This window comes from Urocampus carinirostris, chromosome 6 (assembly GCF_059441175.1).
Source record: "Urocampus carinirostris isolate Australia breed hairy pipefish chromosome 6, RoL_Ucar_1.0, whole genome shotgun sequence".
Taxonomy (NCBI): Eukaryota; Metazoa; Chordata; class Actinopteri; order Syngnathiformes; family Syngnathidae; genus Urocampus; species Urocampus carinirostris.
In genome coordinates, this window is record NC_142354.1 from 31715398 (window position 1) to 31731658 (window position 16261).

At 38.3% G+C, this 16261-nt stretch overlaps 1 protein-coding gene and 1 non-coding gene across 2 annotated transcripts; one reads left to right on the forward strand and one right to left on the reverse strand.

Annotated features, from left to right (window-relative positions):
- Nucleotides 1–247: 247 nt before the first annotated feature.
- Nucleotides 248–13718, reverse strand: rpn1 (ribophorin I). The gene is made up of 10 exons (XM_088338720.1): nt 13372–13718; nt 11613–11677; nt 11224–11530; nt 9655–9864; nt 9406–9598; nt 7923–8022; nt 7700–7838; nt 6260–6379; nt 3521–3766; nt 248–1004 (listed from the first exon to the last, which is right to left on the reverse strand). Exons 1-10 carry the CDS (start codon nt 13711–13713, stop codon nt 822–824), a joined length of 1905 nt encoding a protein of 634 aa, XP_088194846.1. The 5' UTR covers nt 13714–13718; the 3' UTR covers nt 248–821.
- A 178-nt stretch (nt 13719–13896) lies between these two features.
- trnaf-gaa (transfer RNA phenylalanine (anticodon GAA)) lies at nt 13897–13969 on the forward strand. Its single transcript has one exon. It is a non-coding gene; the product is annotated as a tRNA-Phe (tRNA).
- The last annotated feature ends 2292 nt before the right edge of the window (nt 13970–16261 follow it).

Below are 16261 nucleotides of genomic sequence, written 5' to 3' on the forward strand. Positions count from 1 at the left end.
TAAGCCAGAGGTGCACAGTCGAAGTGGCAGACAATTTCTTTTATACCAGGAGGGCAATCACAAGGACCAGAATCTAAAATAACATAACTGGGAAAGCTGAAGGAATTTACTCAACATTGAGTCTTTGTCCAAACCGGTTCTTACATGGACTGATATGATGAACCAATTTTCTGGTCATGAAATAAACACTGCTGAAATAAAATTTAAAATTTAAAATTAGAAACAGATAAATGAATCAGGAACCTGATGTTTTTCACCCGAATTTTTATTTCAAAGTTGACAGCTTTACATTTTTTCCATCTCCATGTCTTTTCTCACACAACTTAGTCTCATGTATTCCCTAATCTCAGTCATACCACTTTTTACAGACCCAATACATGTAGAAAATGTGACAATTACAAAAAAGTGATAAACATATACAATCAGAGCGTTTACATGACGGGAACGTAGAGACAAAAAAACATCAGTAAGTGCAAACTGGAGAAAACGGGCTAAGATCAGTAACGACTGCCGCCTGACCGTTTGAGAAAACGTAGAAAATAGAATTGATGTGAGCAAAGACATGAGTGAACCAATAGAAACGTACTCATTTAGCAAAAAAAAAAACACGAATCCTCAACTCGTAAAACAATGCCAATAGTTGAGATTATGAACAGAGGATGAGTAAAGTCTGACAAAAAAAAGGGGGGGAGGGGTGTCTCAACAACCTGTGATCCGGTTTATCACAAGGCACGAGTGTTTGGATAGCCCGCGATTGGCTTGACGTGATGTGAAATGCGATTTTGTCACATTAATCGAGGTCGGATTTTTTTCTTTTTCTTTTACAGAGCGTCCAGCAAACTGTCGATCCGGCCGATGAGCTCCTGCCTTTTGGCGGAGAGAGTCTTGTCATTTTCTATGTAGGCCTCCTTTTTCACCTTCCCGGCAACCAGTCGCTCGGCATCTTGGCTGGCCCGGAACACCAGATCTTTCACCTGGCCGTCAAGTTTCTGCACCTCTGCCACCTGATAAGCAGACCACAGTCATTAATCTTTGGGGACTTTATGATTTGATTATAACCAATGTTCCCTCTAAGCTGCGTGTGTGCGCAATTGCGCACTACCCAGAGCTTTTCCGCGCACAAGAAAATCTAGACAGCTCACAAAAATCAGAGCACGAAATTGCTAATTAAGAAGCGAATTAAGTCAAAGTTACAGTGCATGAAGGTAAAACTACAAAGGTTCCCCTGACGTTGTGTTCTAAATGCAGTATTTTGAAGTCAAAAGAAGTAGAACGAAGTTGAGTAAAGTCAGTAGAGTTTTACGAGAAACGGCTTCTTCGGCTCGGCTCACTAACGGCTCTTCAGGTTGTTTTTGCTTCTTTAATCCCTACACGACCAAATATTATGTAGAATTGTGCAAAAAATGACTTAAAGGAAGGGGGGGAATAGAACAAAAAAGAAAAAAAGAATACCAAAATGAAAAAGTAGTGAAAAGCTGAGGAAAAAAAAAGAAACAAAAGGAAGAGAAAAAGGAAGGAAAATTTCAGAAAAAATCCAGAAGAAAAGAAAAGAAAACAAAGGAAAAAAAGTAAATAGAGAACAAAAACAAAAAAGTAACAACTGGGAAAAATGAACACAATAAGATTTTTTTTTTAAAGGAATAAAAAAAAATAGAAAAAAAAGCAGGGAAAAAGAAGAAAAAGTTTGTGTTGTATTCAAATAATTTCCAATTATACCAAGTCAATCTTGTCGCCAACATTGTACTTCCACTAAAAAATGTGATTAAATACAGTTGTGTATCGTGCAACCGACTAAATAAGCCCCAAAAAATGTTAGTATTTTGCAACAAAATATATCAGGGGAAAAAAAGAAATGGATATCTTGTGAAAGAATTGTAAGAACAAACAACGTTTGTAGGCCGTACAACCTTTGCAATAGTACATGAGTCAATTTATTCAAAAGAGAAAAAAAATGTATTGGCGGAAACTCAGCAAAATGTAACTTGATGTCAAGTTTTGGATATGTTTGATAATGGATTAGTTGCCACACTTGGGGATGCTGTTGCTCACTGTTGTTTCAAGCGTTGCTCACAGACTTTGTGTGAACGCTCAAACCCGTGGAAAATTACAGGGAACATTGAGTGCAATTACCATTTAGGGGGTTAAGATTCAGATTATGAAACCATTACAATTTTTTTTCTTTATAAGACTTTCAAAAATTGGATTTAAGACATTCTAATGCATTTTTTTTCATAGAATATTTTATTCAATGCCTTTTAAGACTTTAAGGATCCGCGGGAACCCTGTGAACACTAGGAGCTGGAGTGCCTGCCCGCCGGCTCATCTGTCAAGGTCACTAAACAACTTCAGGGTCAAGATGATGAAGGGGCTGCATCGGAGTCCAATAATGAGGCTTCCCTAGCTACTGCTACTCATGGAAACCAGTACTATCTGTTTCATGTGGGGGAGCAAACCCCTACCCAAAGAAACAACTTGCAGAGGGATGCAAGCTATACTTGCCAGAAAGAGAGAAAAGAGAAGGAGAAAAAGGGAGAAGGGGAGAAAGAGAGAAGGGAAAAGCAAAAGAGAAAGAGAACCAAAGAGAAAAAGAGTAACAGAGAGAGGGCTAGAGAGTGTGAGAGAGAGAGACAGAGACACAGAGACACAAAGAGACAGAGAGAGAAATACAGCGTTTGTGAGAGGCACCAGGCTGTGGCAACATCAAGTGGATACATTTCCACAAGCAGCTCATTTTTCTCTTGTGCTTCTCTGAGCGTCGTCTCACGCCTGTTTGACGCCCCTGTTCTAAGCCTTCCACGGGTCTAATCACACAAAGTCTGTGGGCATCACTTGAAACAACAGTGAGCGACATCAATGCTGCGCGTTGCAACCAAATCATTACATGTCCAAAACCTGAGATCAAATCCATGTCCATTTTGCAGAGTTTCCAGCAACACTGGTTAGTTTTTCAAGTTTTAATGAATTGGCCAATGTAATAATGAAGAGGTCGCATAGCGCACATACGACAGTTGTTTTTACAACAACTATTGCATGAGAGTTCTGATTTCATTTTTTACATTTTGTGGATTTATTTAGTTGGTAGTACTGTAAAGAACTGTAATCAATCACACTTTTTAGTAGAAGTACAATGTCGGCATGATATATCTGCACATTATTTAAATGCAATTTCTTGTTTTGTTTCTTTTTTTTCTAGCTTTACTTATTTTTTTGCCTTTTTCTTTTGTTGTCAAGTTTTTTATTTTATTTGTTGATTCTTTTTGCTTCTTTTTTTCTGTATTTTCTTGCGCTTCCCTTTTTCTGTTTCTCTTTTGTTCTTTTATCTTTTCCCTTTGGATTCTTTTTTATTTTTTTGCTTTCCCCTCTTTTTAAATCATTCTATGACTATTTTTACATGAATAAAAAGCAACAAAAAAAATCTAAAAAGCAGCCGAAAGACAGCCACATTGATGAAGGCAAGAAAAGTCCCATAGCTACATAACATAACGGTGGAGAAAGAAACTGGAACTGTTCACACACACACCTTGTCAGCCAAATCGGATCCTTCGGACTTGAGGCGGGCCTGCAAGGAGCTGATTTCGTTGGTGAGCGCCCGGTGGTCGGCCTCCAGGGTTTTGCGTCCGCTGTTGAGGGCGCCCGTGTCTCTGGATTGCTTGTAGCGGTTGACCACCTCGTCCAAGTGTCTGTACAGGCCCAGGCGCTTGTTGACCAGGGTTAGCACTTGCTCTGTGATGGAAGCCACCTTCATGCGCACTTCCGCCGCTGGGTCCTGAAGGGGAAATTAAACACAAGTTTTCAATAGCAAAACAACAATCCATATTAACCATATTTGTATGAAATCATAACGAGGGGATGTGTGTTTAACTATCAAGTGAAACAAAAAAAAAATCTTTATTTTCATATTTTACTTTTTTGTTTTTAAGATGTATTACGAAGGAGCCTTTTTTTTTTAATTAGAGAAGAATGTGTACAGTTCCTCCCCACAATCATGAAGAAATGTTGCAGAATATTTAACATGCCATGGAGCTCGAGAAATTAATTTTCATAGTAGCTGTATAATATAAACTAATACAGCTGTGACGTCACCAGAAGACAACAAGGAAAGAAAATAATGGCGGTTCCCGTTGAAAAACAGACGGCGATTGTAGTAATCAGCGAATGCATAGTGCTCACTTCTGCTTTGGAGTAAATGGAACTTTGCTCACTGTGTCGCTTGGGGGCTGCTGACTCTTTTGTCCGAGTTGCGTGTTTTGATCATCAAAAGCTGCATGCGGTAAGTTTAGCTGCCGTCATGTACAGCGTGCGTTCCTTTTTTGACTTTGCCTCCTTTTAGGTATGTGATTGTGACATTTCTTTTGGTATTTTCTGCTGCGTCTCTTGCAATTAATATTGCTCGGATAGCTCCCCCGTTAGCGTGCACTATTGCAGAATACCAGGTTAGCCCCATTAGCAGTCGGCTAGCTGGCTAGCCTGCCTTGCTAATTGTTTTTTCCCTGGCTTGGTTCATGTTTGTTAGTATAATCACTTTTTTGTTGTTAGCCCCCAGTTATCCTGGCCCTCTTACCTTATGTTTTTGGTCAGCCAGCCATTTGTTTTTTCCGCTGATCAGTCCCGATTAGCCCTTTGTAGTATCCTGCTAGCCGCCCCATTTGGTGTATTTACGGCTGGGTTCGTGTTTGTTGACGTAATCGTTTTTGTTGTTGGCTCCTGGTTATCCTGGCTGCTTACTGAATGTTTTCGGATATCTAGCCTCCCATATTTCCACGGATTGTTCCAGGTTGGCCATTTATAGCAGCAGGCTAGCCTGCCATCTCCCGACTGGGATAGCCCTATTTAGCTCTGTGTTATCTTAGCCAGTTCACCCCATTTTGGCTACTCGCCATTTGTTGTACCATTGCTGCACCCACCTGCGACACAACGCCTAGCCATTCTCCACATAAACTACCAAAACTTTGCTATAAACATTACAAATATTTTCGACTAATTAACATGTAAACCATTATCGTGACTGGCTTCTTAGGATGCTGGTGTTCTTTACATGGTGTCAGAGCTCCGGAGGTCAAAGACAAAATGGACCGTCTTCAAAATGCATTATCACAGAAAATAATTAGAATATACCAATGACATATAGATTAATATAGATATACAAAAAAAAACTGTACTATTTTCTCACATTTTGTATGTTTTAGAATTTGGGTATCGCTTTAAGTTAATGTTTCAAAACCGCAGTAAGAAAAATAGTCCAACGCAAATGACAGAAAATGTTTTAAGTAGATTTGTTTGTTCGTGTTATGATATTTGATCTCAGAATAAGAAATACATTGTTGAAATAAGCTAAATAGTCTTAACAGATGGTATATTAGCTAATAATTTCCAGAAGTTCGAAAGTACAAAAATATTTATATGGATTAATGAAATACTGCGTCTGCAAAATCAGATTATTCTGCTTATTTAACCCTTGGGGGTATGTTTTACAGATAGTGTCTTTCTGAAAAAAAGCATAGAAAGAAAACACTATCCGGGGAAAAAAATAAATAAGAATACATGTACACATAGCTATGATTTCTCTTAACATTTTGAGTGTTTGGAGAAGACAAACGGCAAACGCGTAGACTTTGTATGATCAAAACATCTCAAGTTAACCCAAAAGGTTAAGCATGCATTTTCTCAGGTTCTTGGGTAAAAATATCTTAACACTACAAAAAAATACTATTTTACTGCAACTGGGGTAAGACTTATTTTTTTGCAATATAAAGATTCCATGAAGAAAAAAAGTGAAATATGATAGTATTTAAACAAATTTAAATATATTTTTTTCTCATGACAGCAAAAAAATATTATATAATATTGTATACAGATCTATGTAGGATTTATACAGCCACATAAAAATGAATCTCAATTTTACCAGTCAGTCTGAACGATTGTGAATTTTATCTCAGTTTTAATCAATGAACCCCTAATATTTCAAATTCTCTATTTTTAAGATGAAGAATTCTTCATATTAATTCAAATTATTGCCTAGTCCTGTTTCAAAGGGTTGCTCCCACGAAATATTTCCTGTTAGGTTGATATTAAGTAAAATGATTAGAATTGATTTTTTTTCAGAGCAAGTAAATCAAGAGTAAGTCTTACTGGGCCCAAAATGCATAATTATGTAGAACAAAAAAACTAAGTCACATTTTTCTCATTTGCAGAGGAAAAACAAGCTAATTTTGTCCTTCAAAAAAAAAGGCTAGTTTTTGTAAACTTGGAGTCTGCAAACCTTTGTTATGGCAAAGTCCATGCGAACATAGATGATGACAGTGAAGAAAAGGATGTAGAAGGCTGCCACAACCAAGAGTGGCTCCTGTAGCATCAAGATCTTATTGAAGTTGTAGTGAACCTGAAAATTATAAAACATGCATTTCTTAAGCCATCATTAATCTAATAACAAGTCGAGTCCTCTTTTTCTTGAGCACAGAGGCTATGTTTACATTCAATTAAAAATCCGAGCTGAAACTGAATATTAGATTTCTGGAGAAATCCAAACAACTCGTATATATACCTGGAGATGAGTGACCCCTTACACATTACATTTCTAAGTTGATTGCAATGGTCAAGCAAGAGCAATGTTATTACAAAAAAGGAGTTGTTTACACATTTAACTTTTGACATTGAAGATTGGGTGTGTAATTTGAGGTGTCTGAAATCTAATATTTTCTCTATTAAGTTTGTGTTAACAATGCCCAACTGAGTTCAAAGAGACCATATATATCTATTTCCACTGTGCGTATCTTCTTTTATCTTACTTTTACCCTTGGTGTTCCCGCCACAGAGCTTATTATGCAAGACTAGAGGAAAGCAGGCTGGGGGTGGGGGGGTTAGAGAGGGATTTCACAAAAATGCTTGTGTTTTTCTTTTTCCAGGATGAAAATAGTGAAAGAAAAGGACTGTTTCAAATACAGTCCAAATGCCAACTCAAACTCCCAAAAAGATGAAAAAGGAAGAGTTTATTCGAGCAAAATTTCACATACTTGCACGCGCAACAAAGGGAGCTTGACTCAGGCTGAAATGGTGATTTTAGCCAGAAAATGGCAACAGTAAACAGAATATTTTGAAGTAATGGACGCCATATTTCAATAAAGGAAGTTTCAGACATGTTATTTAACAAATCTGACAAAGTGGCATGTTTTTTACGTTGATGTCCAATAGTTCGCTCCATCGCTGTGTTTCGTACGTTTACAAGATGTACACTTACATAGCTTACAAGGAGCATAGATTTTAACTGTATATATATGGGTAGATACAACTGTGGCATCCATTTTATAGGGATGGATACAACTGTGACATTTTCATTGTAGGGACAGAAAATCAAACAGAAATGTTGAGGTGAAATAAACCAATACTCTTTTTTGACAACCGAGTCAAAGTTTGTCTCCGTACTACAAATTCCACAGTGCTTTGCAGCACAAAAATATCCTGAATGAGAGAACTGAGCATGTGCACAAGGAATTGGAGAACTTTCATGCACAAGTAATGGGAAAATTAAAGGAATAACCTGGCCATTACAATCAAAGTAGGATTAAGACCTTAATCAGATTTTAGTGCACGTTTCCATGGTTTTACAAAATTGAAATACTGGTAGAAGTATGTTTTCAATTAGATTATTGCCTGCGCGTACCCGATGACACAGTTTTTGGTGCAAGATAAAAAGCCCTCTTACCACAACATCTTGAATGTGCTGCTCCACCAGGTTCTTCTTGGTGGCTACCAGCACAGGCCGGCCAAAAGTATCAAGGTACGTATAGTGCAGTTCATTTGGCATGTGGTCGATTTTGTATGGTGTATCCATCTGGATGTTTCTAAAAGGAAGCATACAGTAAAATAGTAAAAGAAATAGCATTTTATATTTCAAAAAGAAATGCAAACACCAATTGCTAACTCACTTGGCTCCCTCTGGAAGGATAATTTTAACGGTCATGCTATCAATGACCTGGTCATCATAAATGTGGTCAACCAGTCTCATCTTCAGTGCATACTGGTCCCCTGAAAAATTATGGCTCGTATTAGACATTATTGTCACAGTAATGATGCTCTTGTGCATGTATGAATAAAATTTAACACATTAAGGACGAGCGCGCCTGGCGCTGTAGGTCTCGTAGGCTTTAGCCCCACCCACATAAAACTGAGTTTTGCCTAGAAATCAAACTATATTGTTGACATTACTATCCCAATCCCTGAAGCACACGGAAACATCATTATATTATGATTTTGTATCTGATATCTGTGGCTTTGAGAGAAACCCATGTTTATTATTATAAACTCAACATATTTCTAAATTCACCAAACTAAACAGAAAACAAACAAAAAAACAAGTGGATCCAGATATTCCACTTTTGGGGTATACTTTGTATAGTATTGTAAGTTATTGGCAATAGTATTCTATATTCTGTGATGTTTGGTGATTTTATAAAATAAAAGAAAGCCCAGGCCCCAACAGTGAGTTTCTTCCGCATTCACGAATGAACCAACGTTGGCATCAGTCTCCATCAGGGTTTCAAATTGGACTCTTTCAGTAAAAAGAATGTGATTAAAATTGAAAAATGAGGAAAGAACAGTATGTATTTCTTTAAACTCAGAGATGCATTACACTGTAGTCTGAATCTTGTGACTTGAGGGGTAATTATTTGTCCTCCCAGGCAGCTTCTTTGACATGTTCGGTACATTAGACTTTAGTTTTGACCAACAGGAAAATAGTACCTTTGTTTTGCTCTTTAAAAGTCCGCAAGGGCTTTGTTCATATATGTATGAACTTGCACTAGCCACTATCTGTCCCCCCCAAAAAATTGAGAATATTGTATGCGGGTTAAGACACCACCACATGTTTATTCTGGTGTCTTTCATTTTCAAAGACAGATGAAAAACAAATTACGCAGATCAGGGGTCACAAACACTGTGCCAGCGGGCACCAGGTAGTCCCCTACGAAACCTAAATGTCCTCTGATGATTTCTCACCAGTGATTGATCATTGTGATTTTCTAAGAAATTGGATTTCTAACTGGCATGTTGTTTTAGTGGTTGACTAAGTCTATTTTAACACAACTTATTAAAATAACAATTATAGAAGTTGTTATTTTAGAAAAGCATATGAACAGGTAAGCCCTTCATGCTTATCATGAGCCAAAACGTAGCTCATCTTCAAACAGGTTGTTGAAAATTGGTTTAAGAAAATTGCCAACATGCTCCTGTCCTAAATGGGTTGAATATCATACATAGACATATCAAACAGCAAATTTTGGATTAAAAAAAAAACGTTTGGAAAACGGCTGAATTATAATTGAATCAATGAATAAGCCAAATGATTGTTCACGGTAAAAAAGAAAGGTACATATCTTAATGTTCAGTACAAAATATTGGTAACCAACTCACCCAGAGTATACAGATACTCATAACTAGGCAGATTATATCCAATAATATAATGGGTCTTCCAGCCACCAAACAATGGGAAGCGGGGCCTGATTTCAACTTCCACTGAGTCATCCAGAATCTGCAGGTGAGAGGTGGAGATGTTTCCAATCTCGTCCCTGTAGTAGACATCTTGCGCGGAAGCGGGAAGTATAGTCTGCAGGACAAGGGATGATTATCACATCATACAAAAATCTCATGGGGATTTGTTACCTTGAAGGACTTGACAGATGAGATGCCGCTGTCTGACTGCCTCTGGTAGTCATAGCGAGAAAAGGGGCCCTTTAGAACGGCTCCGGTATGCCGGACATCAATGGTTTCCTCCACGGCGATGTTGCCCCAATGAGATACTTCAATGATGCGAGTAACACTGCTAATAGTGAGGAATGGGGTGTTGTTCTCAAAGTGGATTTTCATGGTATCCTGCACGAGAACATGCATTAGGTTAGAAATCTAAAATTTCAAGCACAGATCACCAACGTACCATAATAAAGAGGATGCAGGATACGGCGACCCCATATTGCGTTTTTACGCTATACCTCGATTTGGCATTTTCCCCACTATACGACAACAACAAATTACTTTACGTGCCTAACAACTGATAAACTTTGCCGTGATTGTGGATAGGAGGGGTTACATCCCCAAGATGCCTGACAGTGAATGCTATTTGTCAACATCATTTAAGACTGCTGGTCAAAGTTGGTTTAAATTAAGGAGTAATGAAGATGCAGATATGATATTGACTGAATTCCCTCCCACAATACCCTTCTCTCTTTCCGTTTAGTTCAAAATATTGTGTGCTTCTTAAAGACTAAGTGCGAGACAATGCTTTATTTTTTGTACAGTCATGCTAAAAGGAAAAGCAAAAATATAACAGAGCTGCCAAATATTAAAAATGGCATTTTAGAATGGATAGAGAATTTTCAGATTTGGACTTTTTTTGCTAGTGACAATCAAAGTGCTGTTTTTAGGTTGGAAGTGGTTCTTAGACAATGTTATCACTTAAGAAAATAAAGTAACAATGATTAATAACTTTGTATTAAAGTGAATGTTTAATAACTAACACTCACACACCAACATATTTGAACAAACCAACATTTTCACTAAACAAACATTTTTTTTTTACCTGATTTTTTTAGTTTTAATGGAAAAATAATTAGTAATTTTCTGTAAACTGAAGTAGTAAACTAAGGAAGATTTGTTGTATTTAGTAGCTCCATGATAATCATGAAAAACTATTGAATAGCATGAATCATTATCCTTGTCAAGTTGAATGGCAGTAACCAGTCAAAGATTGGGACAATTAATGAATTAAAGAGACCAAATAAGGCAATGAAATCTCCTAAGGGCATGACAATGCTTACATGTCAATGATTTAATGTAAGTTTTACTTTTATTCTGCCGACGCCATCTCCTCCACCCTCTGCATTCACCCACTACACCACCAAATCAGTTCAAATAAGGTCAAGCCAAATGTAAATAGAATTTATATTTGTATATAATTTCATATTTGTAATGATATCTAATGATATGCATATATATTACACACAAGTACTAGTTACTGTATACTATTGTTATTTTAACATTTTTATCTGGGGTACCAAGCGTTCTGAAGTAAAGTCATGTTTATTTGCATAGCCCTTAATCACAAAGAGTCTCGAGGGGCTGCTGAAGGGAATAACTTATTACTATAGGTTTCTATCCCCACGATACAGCAATTTTACTTTGCGATCCCCACTTCATAATGGATTAATGTTGGATTCTGGGGTATCCTGTACATACCTGGCTAAACTGGGGGATGTCCCTGTATGGGCCGTATTCAATTATTTCATCCGTTTTGCTGGGATTTCCTAGTTTGGTGTAGCTCTCCACGGTTTTGGACGCCAGGCGGACACGCGTGGTTTGAGTTTGGGTTGGGTATGGCGAATAGAAGTAGTGGTTGCCTTCGAAAACTACAAGCTGGCGCTCAGCCTGGGTGATTTCCGAGGGAAAAGGCTCGAGGATGTGGCTGAATGTCATTTCCACCTTGATTTTGACCTTGCCGCCCACCACCAAGAGGGACGGGAGGGTTACTTTGAAAAACACATCCCTGTGAAAGGATGCAGAGACGAATTAATATTACGTAGAAAATGATTTGAATACATTACAAATGGATGAGAATATGAACGTACGTCAATGAGTTGATTTTGGTTTCCTCAATTGGAAGTTGTCCGTCATCCTCTTCATCCCCTTGCACCTGTATGTAAATATATATATATATATATGGTTTAAGTAAGAACACACAAATATCTTATTTGACATGTCAGTAAAACTAAACCTCTTAAGCTCTGGTTAAATAATTAATCAATTCAAAGTTATCTCACACTACTTATTTCCATACTGTGAAGTGTTAAAATAACTGAAAACCTTAAAATGGGATAAGTTGGAGTATGCCTGGCTAAAAATTATGTATAAAGCTCAGCACATAATACAAATCTTAAAATAACCTGCAAAGCCCTTTACAAAAAAGGGTAAACATAAAAAAGTGACTTTTTTTTCTAAACCAAAACACATGCCAAAAATAAAATAAAACCCTGCACAATAGGTAGCTTCCTCAGAACACTGGAGTAGGCCTTGGACTGGTTCTAAAAATAACTCAGCAGTGATGAGTCAATGTGATTTTCTAGAAAATTTGATTTATAATTGGAACCATGTTAGAAGCCTGACCAAGCTCGTATAAACCCTACTTCATGACATGGTAATAGCATAGTAATAACATGTCTTACTTTAGAAATACATAACAAGTAACCATTTGCGCCCAACTGTATAAAAAAAAAGTACACCTACATTTCAGTTGGGGCTCCCTGGTGTACAATGAGTCAATTTATATAAAATATTTGATTAGATAATTAAATAAGTACACTCCATTTTTCATTTTAAAACTGCTTAAAAACAAAGGTGTGTAGCACAAAACCTTGCTTTTTTTACTATTCCATTTTTTCCCTGTGACTCTATAGTTTTACTTCTTTCAGTGCACTTTCACTCTCACAGAGTGGAATGAACGGATTAAACTAAGGGTCTCTTCTTTTATGACAAGCTCAAACAACAATTACTCCCCAGAGCCATTACCACCCTAAACAGGCATACAAAAATGTATATTCATAATTCTTCATTCCTATTCGTACACAACGGTGTTACTAATGACTTTGCACTGTTTACTTATGAATATATAAATTAAATACGTCTTCAACCACTACCTTGTTGTTTTCCTGCCTATTTATCTTAACATTCTTTTATATTTTTAATCAGTTATCAATCAATTAGTAATCAATTACAATAAAGACAATTGTATTAAATTCTAAATAGTCCTAGGTTTTGATTGATGACATCCATTCATGATGAAATTAGAACAAATTCTAATTTGTTTCAATCTGCATTCATTTATTTACACAAGGAAGATAATATAAACTAATAACTATAAAGAATGGTTGCAGACTGGAAGTGGGCGTGGTCAATGCGCAGGCGCAGCCGGAAATACGCTAGCAAGCGCTTACGTGTCATTCAATCACTAGAACAACCATGCAAAGCTAAAAAAGTATTAATATTTATCAGGAATAATTAATAAAATAACTCTTCCAAACAAAGCTTTGTTGTGAATGATTCGATCACAAATAATGAACTCTGATTGGTCATTGACGAGTTATCAACGATGGTTGGCTTTTTGAAAGAGGCATGGTCATTTATTTAAGTACCCTTAAAGGCTAGTGTTAATTTTATCCAATGCATGAAAATTGACGCAGAATATTATTGCACAAAAGTTTGGGTAAACCTTTTCAGACATCAAAGGAATGCAACATACGCGCGTCTTCTGCATGAAGTAGCCAATAAGCTAGCATGTTAGCATTAGCCCTTTTATCAAAGGGCGGAAATTATATAGGATCATGTTCTTACCGAGGCTCCAATGTATGCCATATGGGGGAAAAGTTTAGGATCCACAGTAAGAATGAAGCTTGTTACATCGTAGCGAGCGTGATTAGATAGCGTTATGTCCGCGGTGATCTTAGCCAAATGAGTGCTCAGGTCCACCGTCCTCTTCACTTCGTCGTTCACCAAAGTGGCAGAACACCGCGCAGCGATCATGAGAATCAGGAAAGCACCAAGAAGGGGCTTTCTCGCCATTTCTGTTGACATTACCGAAAGATAAGCGTTTGATTTTGGAGGGAATACAGTAGGGAAGGCCGACACACAGCGCTGCTCCGCAGCCAGCACGAGAAACGATGACGCTTCATTCATATGAATGTTGTGACGTCATAAAGACGCGACCGAATGCCTCGCAATTTTCAGCTATTTCGTCTTCTGGTGATTAATCCAAAAGTGCAGTTTTTGCCCAACTTTTTCAGTAGATAAGCAACAATACCATTACACTGCCCGCTATGGTGTATGTCTATGTAGCCTTATGGCTCCAGTGTGTGGCATGCCGAAATAGCTCAGTTGGGAGAGCGTTAGACTGAAGATCTAAAGGTCCCTGGTTCGATCCCGGGTTTCGGCATCGGGAGACTCCTTTTGTTGCAATTGACGACCTGCAAAACTTTCACTCACTGTCCTATATGCAGGAGGCTAGGGACACGTCATTCTAAAACATGGGTCACAACACTTTTTGAGTCCAATAACTACTTTTTTGTTCTATGGAAAAATATATTTTTTCCACATTTTTGTCTACTTGTTTTGGGCATGGATGGCCACTGGGCAAGAAATGGTCTATGAACCTCATCTCATCTCATCAGCTGAACCGCTTATCCTCAGTAGGGTCGCGGGGGTGCTGGAGCCCATCCCAGCAATCATCGGGCAGTGGGCAGGGGACACCCTGAATTGGTTGTGGTGCCAATTGCAGGGTACACGGGGGACAGACAACTCACTCGCTCAGTCACACCTAGGGACAATTTGAACCGGCCAAATCACCTGAAATGCATGTCTTTGGAATGTGGGAGGAAACCGGAGTGCCCGGAGGAAACCCACGCAAGCACGGGGAGAACATACAAACTCCGCACAATAAGGCCGGGAGCTGGATTTGAACCCACGCAGGAGGTTCCCCCAACCTCAGAACTGTGCCGCACACACGCTAACCACTGAACCTGTTCGTATTTATTTAAGGGACCTGTAGCGTTTGCCAGAGGGAAGCAAGTCAAAAGGGCTGTGGCGAGAGCGAGAAGAGTTGAGCCCTCCATAATGTTATTGGCTCTGCTCTGGTAGTGCAAGCCAGCAATAGCTTATGGACTGGGCAGGGAGCAGCTGATTATTTTCTGGGCTATGTTGATGGGAGTCTGTTGCAGCATACCACATTGTGGTGCTGTATTCTAGGTGTAATGCTTCGCCTGCGTACAATTTGACTAATTTCATGTTAAAATGTGTCATCATTTCTTTAATATGTCAGTTATCTCATTCTCAACTCATGGACGTTGCCATTGATTGCGCCCTCCATCATCTGCACTGCTTATCCTCAGTAAGGTCGCGGGGGTGCTGGAGTCCATCCCAGCTATCTTCAGGCGGTCGGCATGCGACACCATGAACTGGTTTCCATTGATTGTGCATTGACCTAAATTTATTCAGTGTACACTAGAGAACAATTTACAAACAATAGAATAATTCTGAAAAAATGCCATCTTCACTGCTCGACAGTTTAAGGTCAATTTGTTGTGTCTATGTCTTGCTACTACAACACTTTTTTACAAAATGGATAAGGCATTTCAACAAAAAAACTGGATTGAAAAACTGCACTGATCAAAATTAGAGGACACTTTCAGGTGCCTCTTCACCTAATGGTTCTGAAACACCCCTAGGGCATCATGTTCATCTGTTGATAAACAACGGGGTAGACTGCTGGAAGTGTGAATTTCCCTACGGGGATGAATAAAGTATCTATCTATCTATCTATCTATCTATCTATCTATCTATCTATCTATCTATCTATCTATCTATCTATCTATCTATCTATCTATCTATCTATCTATCTATCTATCTATCTATCTATCTATCTATCTATCTATCTATCTATCTATCTATCTATCTATCTATCTATCTATCTATCTATCTATCTATCTATCTATAAAACATTGTGCTAAATTCCTTTATTATCCGTCCACCCCTATTTAACTGGCAATCTAACTGCCAGTTTCACTGATTTTGCCAGATGGCGGGCTTTTCTAAAGTGACTGAAAGCCTTCAGCAGCAGGTTTTCCAGATCAAAACATAAGGGATGACCATAGCAAGACAAGTTGATCGTTCCATATCTGTGATTTCAAGAAAACGACAAACTCTTTCAAGTCATCCTAGAAGGCTGGTTGTCCACAGAAGAAACACAGAAGAGAGGACAGGTCACTGGGGAGGATCGGAGGATGTCAATGGGTAAACGTTTCCACACTGCAGCTAGAATTGCTCATTAGTTCAGTGCCGAGGTTAGTTCATCTGTCCAGCCAGTAAGGAGCCTTTGGACTAAAGGCCCGCACTGCAGTGACCAAACCTCTTATTAGCAACAAAAAAATTATATAAAAAAGCTTGACCAGGGGAGCCGAACACGTGGCTCTAGAGCCTCATCATATTTTCTATGTACTGTGGCTCTTTGCTTTGTTTCATGTTTAGGTTTTTTTTTTGTGTATTGAGGGTGGACACTTACCTTGAAATCAACACAAGAAATATATTTGTTGTTTTGTAAGGAGAGGAGTGTGTTATGGGAAATAATATGTTTTTAATTGTGTGTGTTTGTGTGTGTCCATCTGTCAAGGCAGGTCAGTGCGTGGTGTGGCTCTTTGACTCTCACCGTAAAAATTTTGGCTCTTTGTGTCAA

Coding starts and splice junctions, on each gene's coding strand:
- rpn1 (XM_088338720.1), bottom strand. CDS start 13,713: ATGAATGAAGCGTCATCGTTTCTCGTGCTGGCTGCGGAGCAGCGCTGT. Junction 9,865..11,223: donor ACATCCCCCAGTTTAGCCAG/GTATGTACAGGA, acceptor GTTCTCGTGCAG/GATACCATGAAAATCCACTT. Junction 3,767..6,259: donor TGGACTTTGCCATAACAAAG/GTTTGCAGACTC, acceptor TTTCCCCTTCAG/GACCCAGCGGCGGAAGTGCG.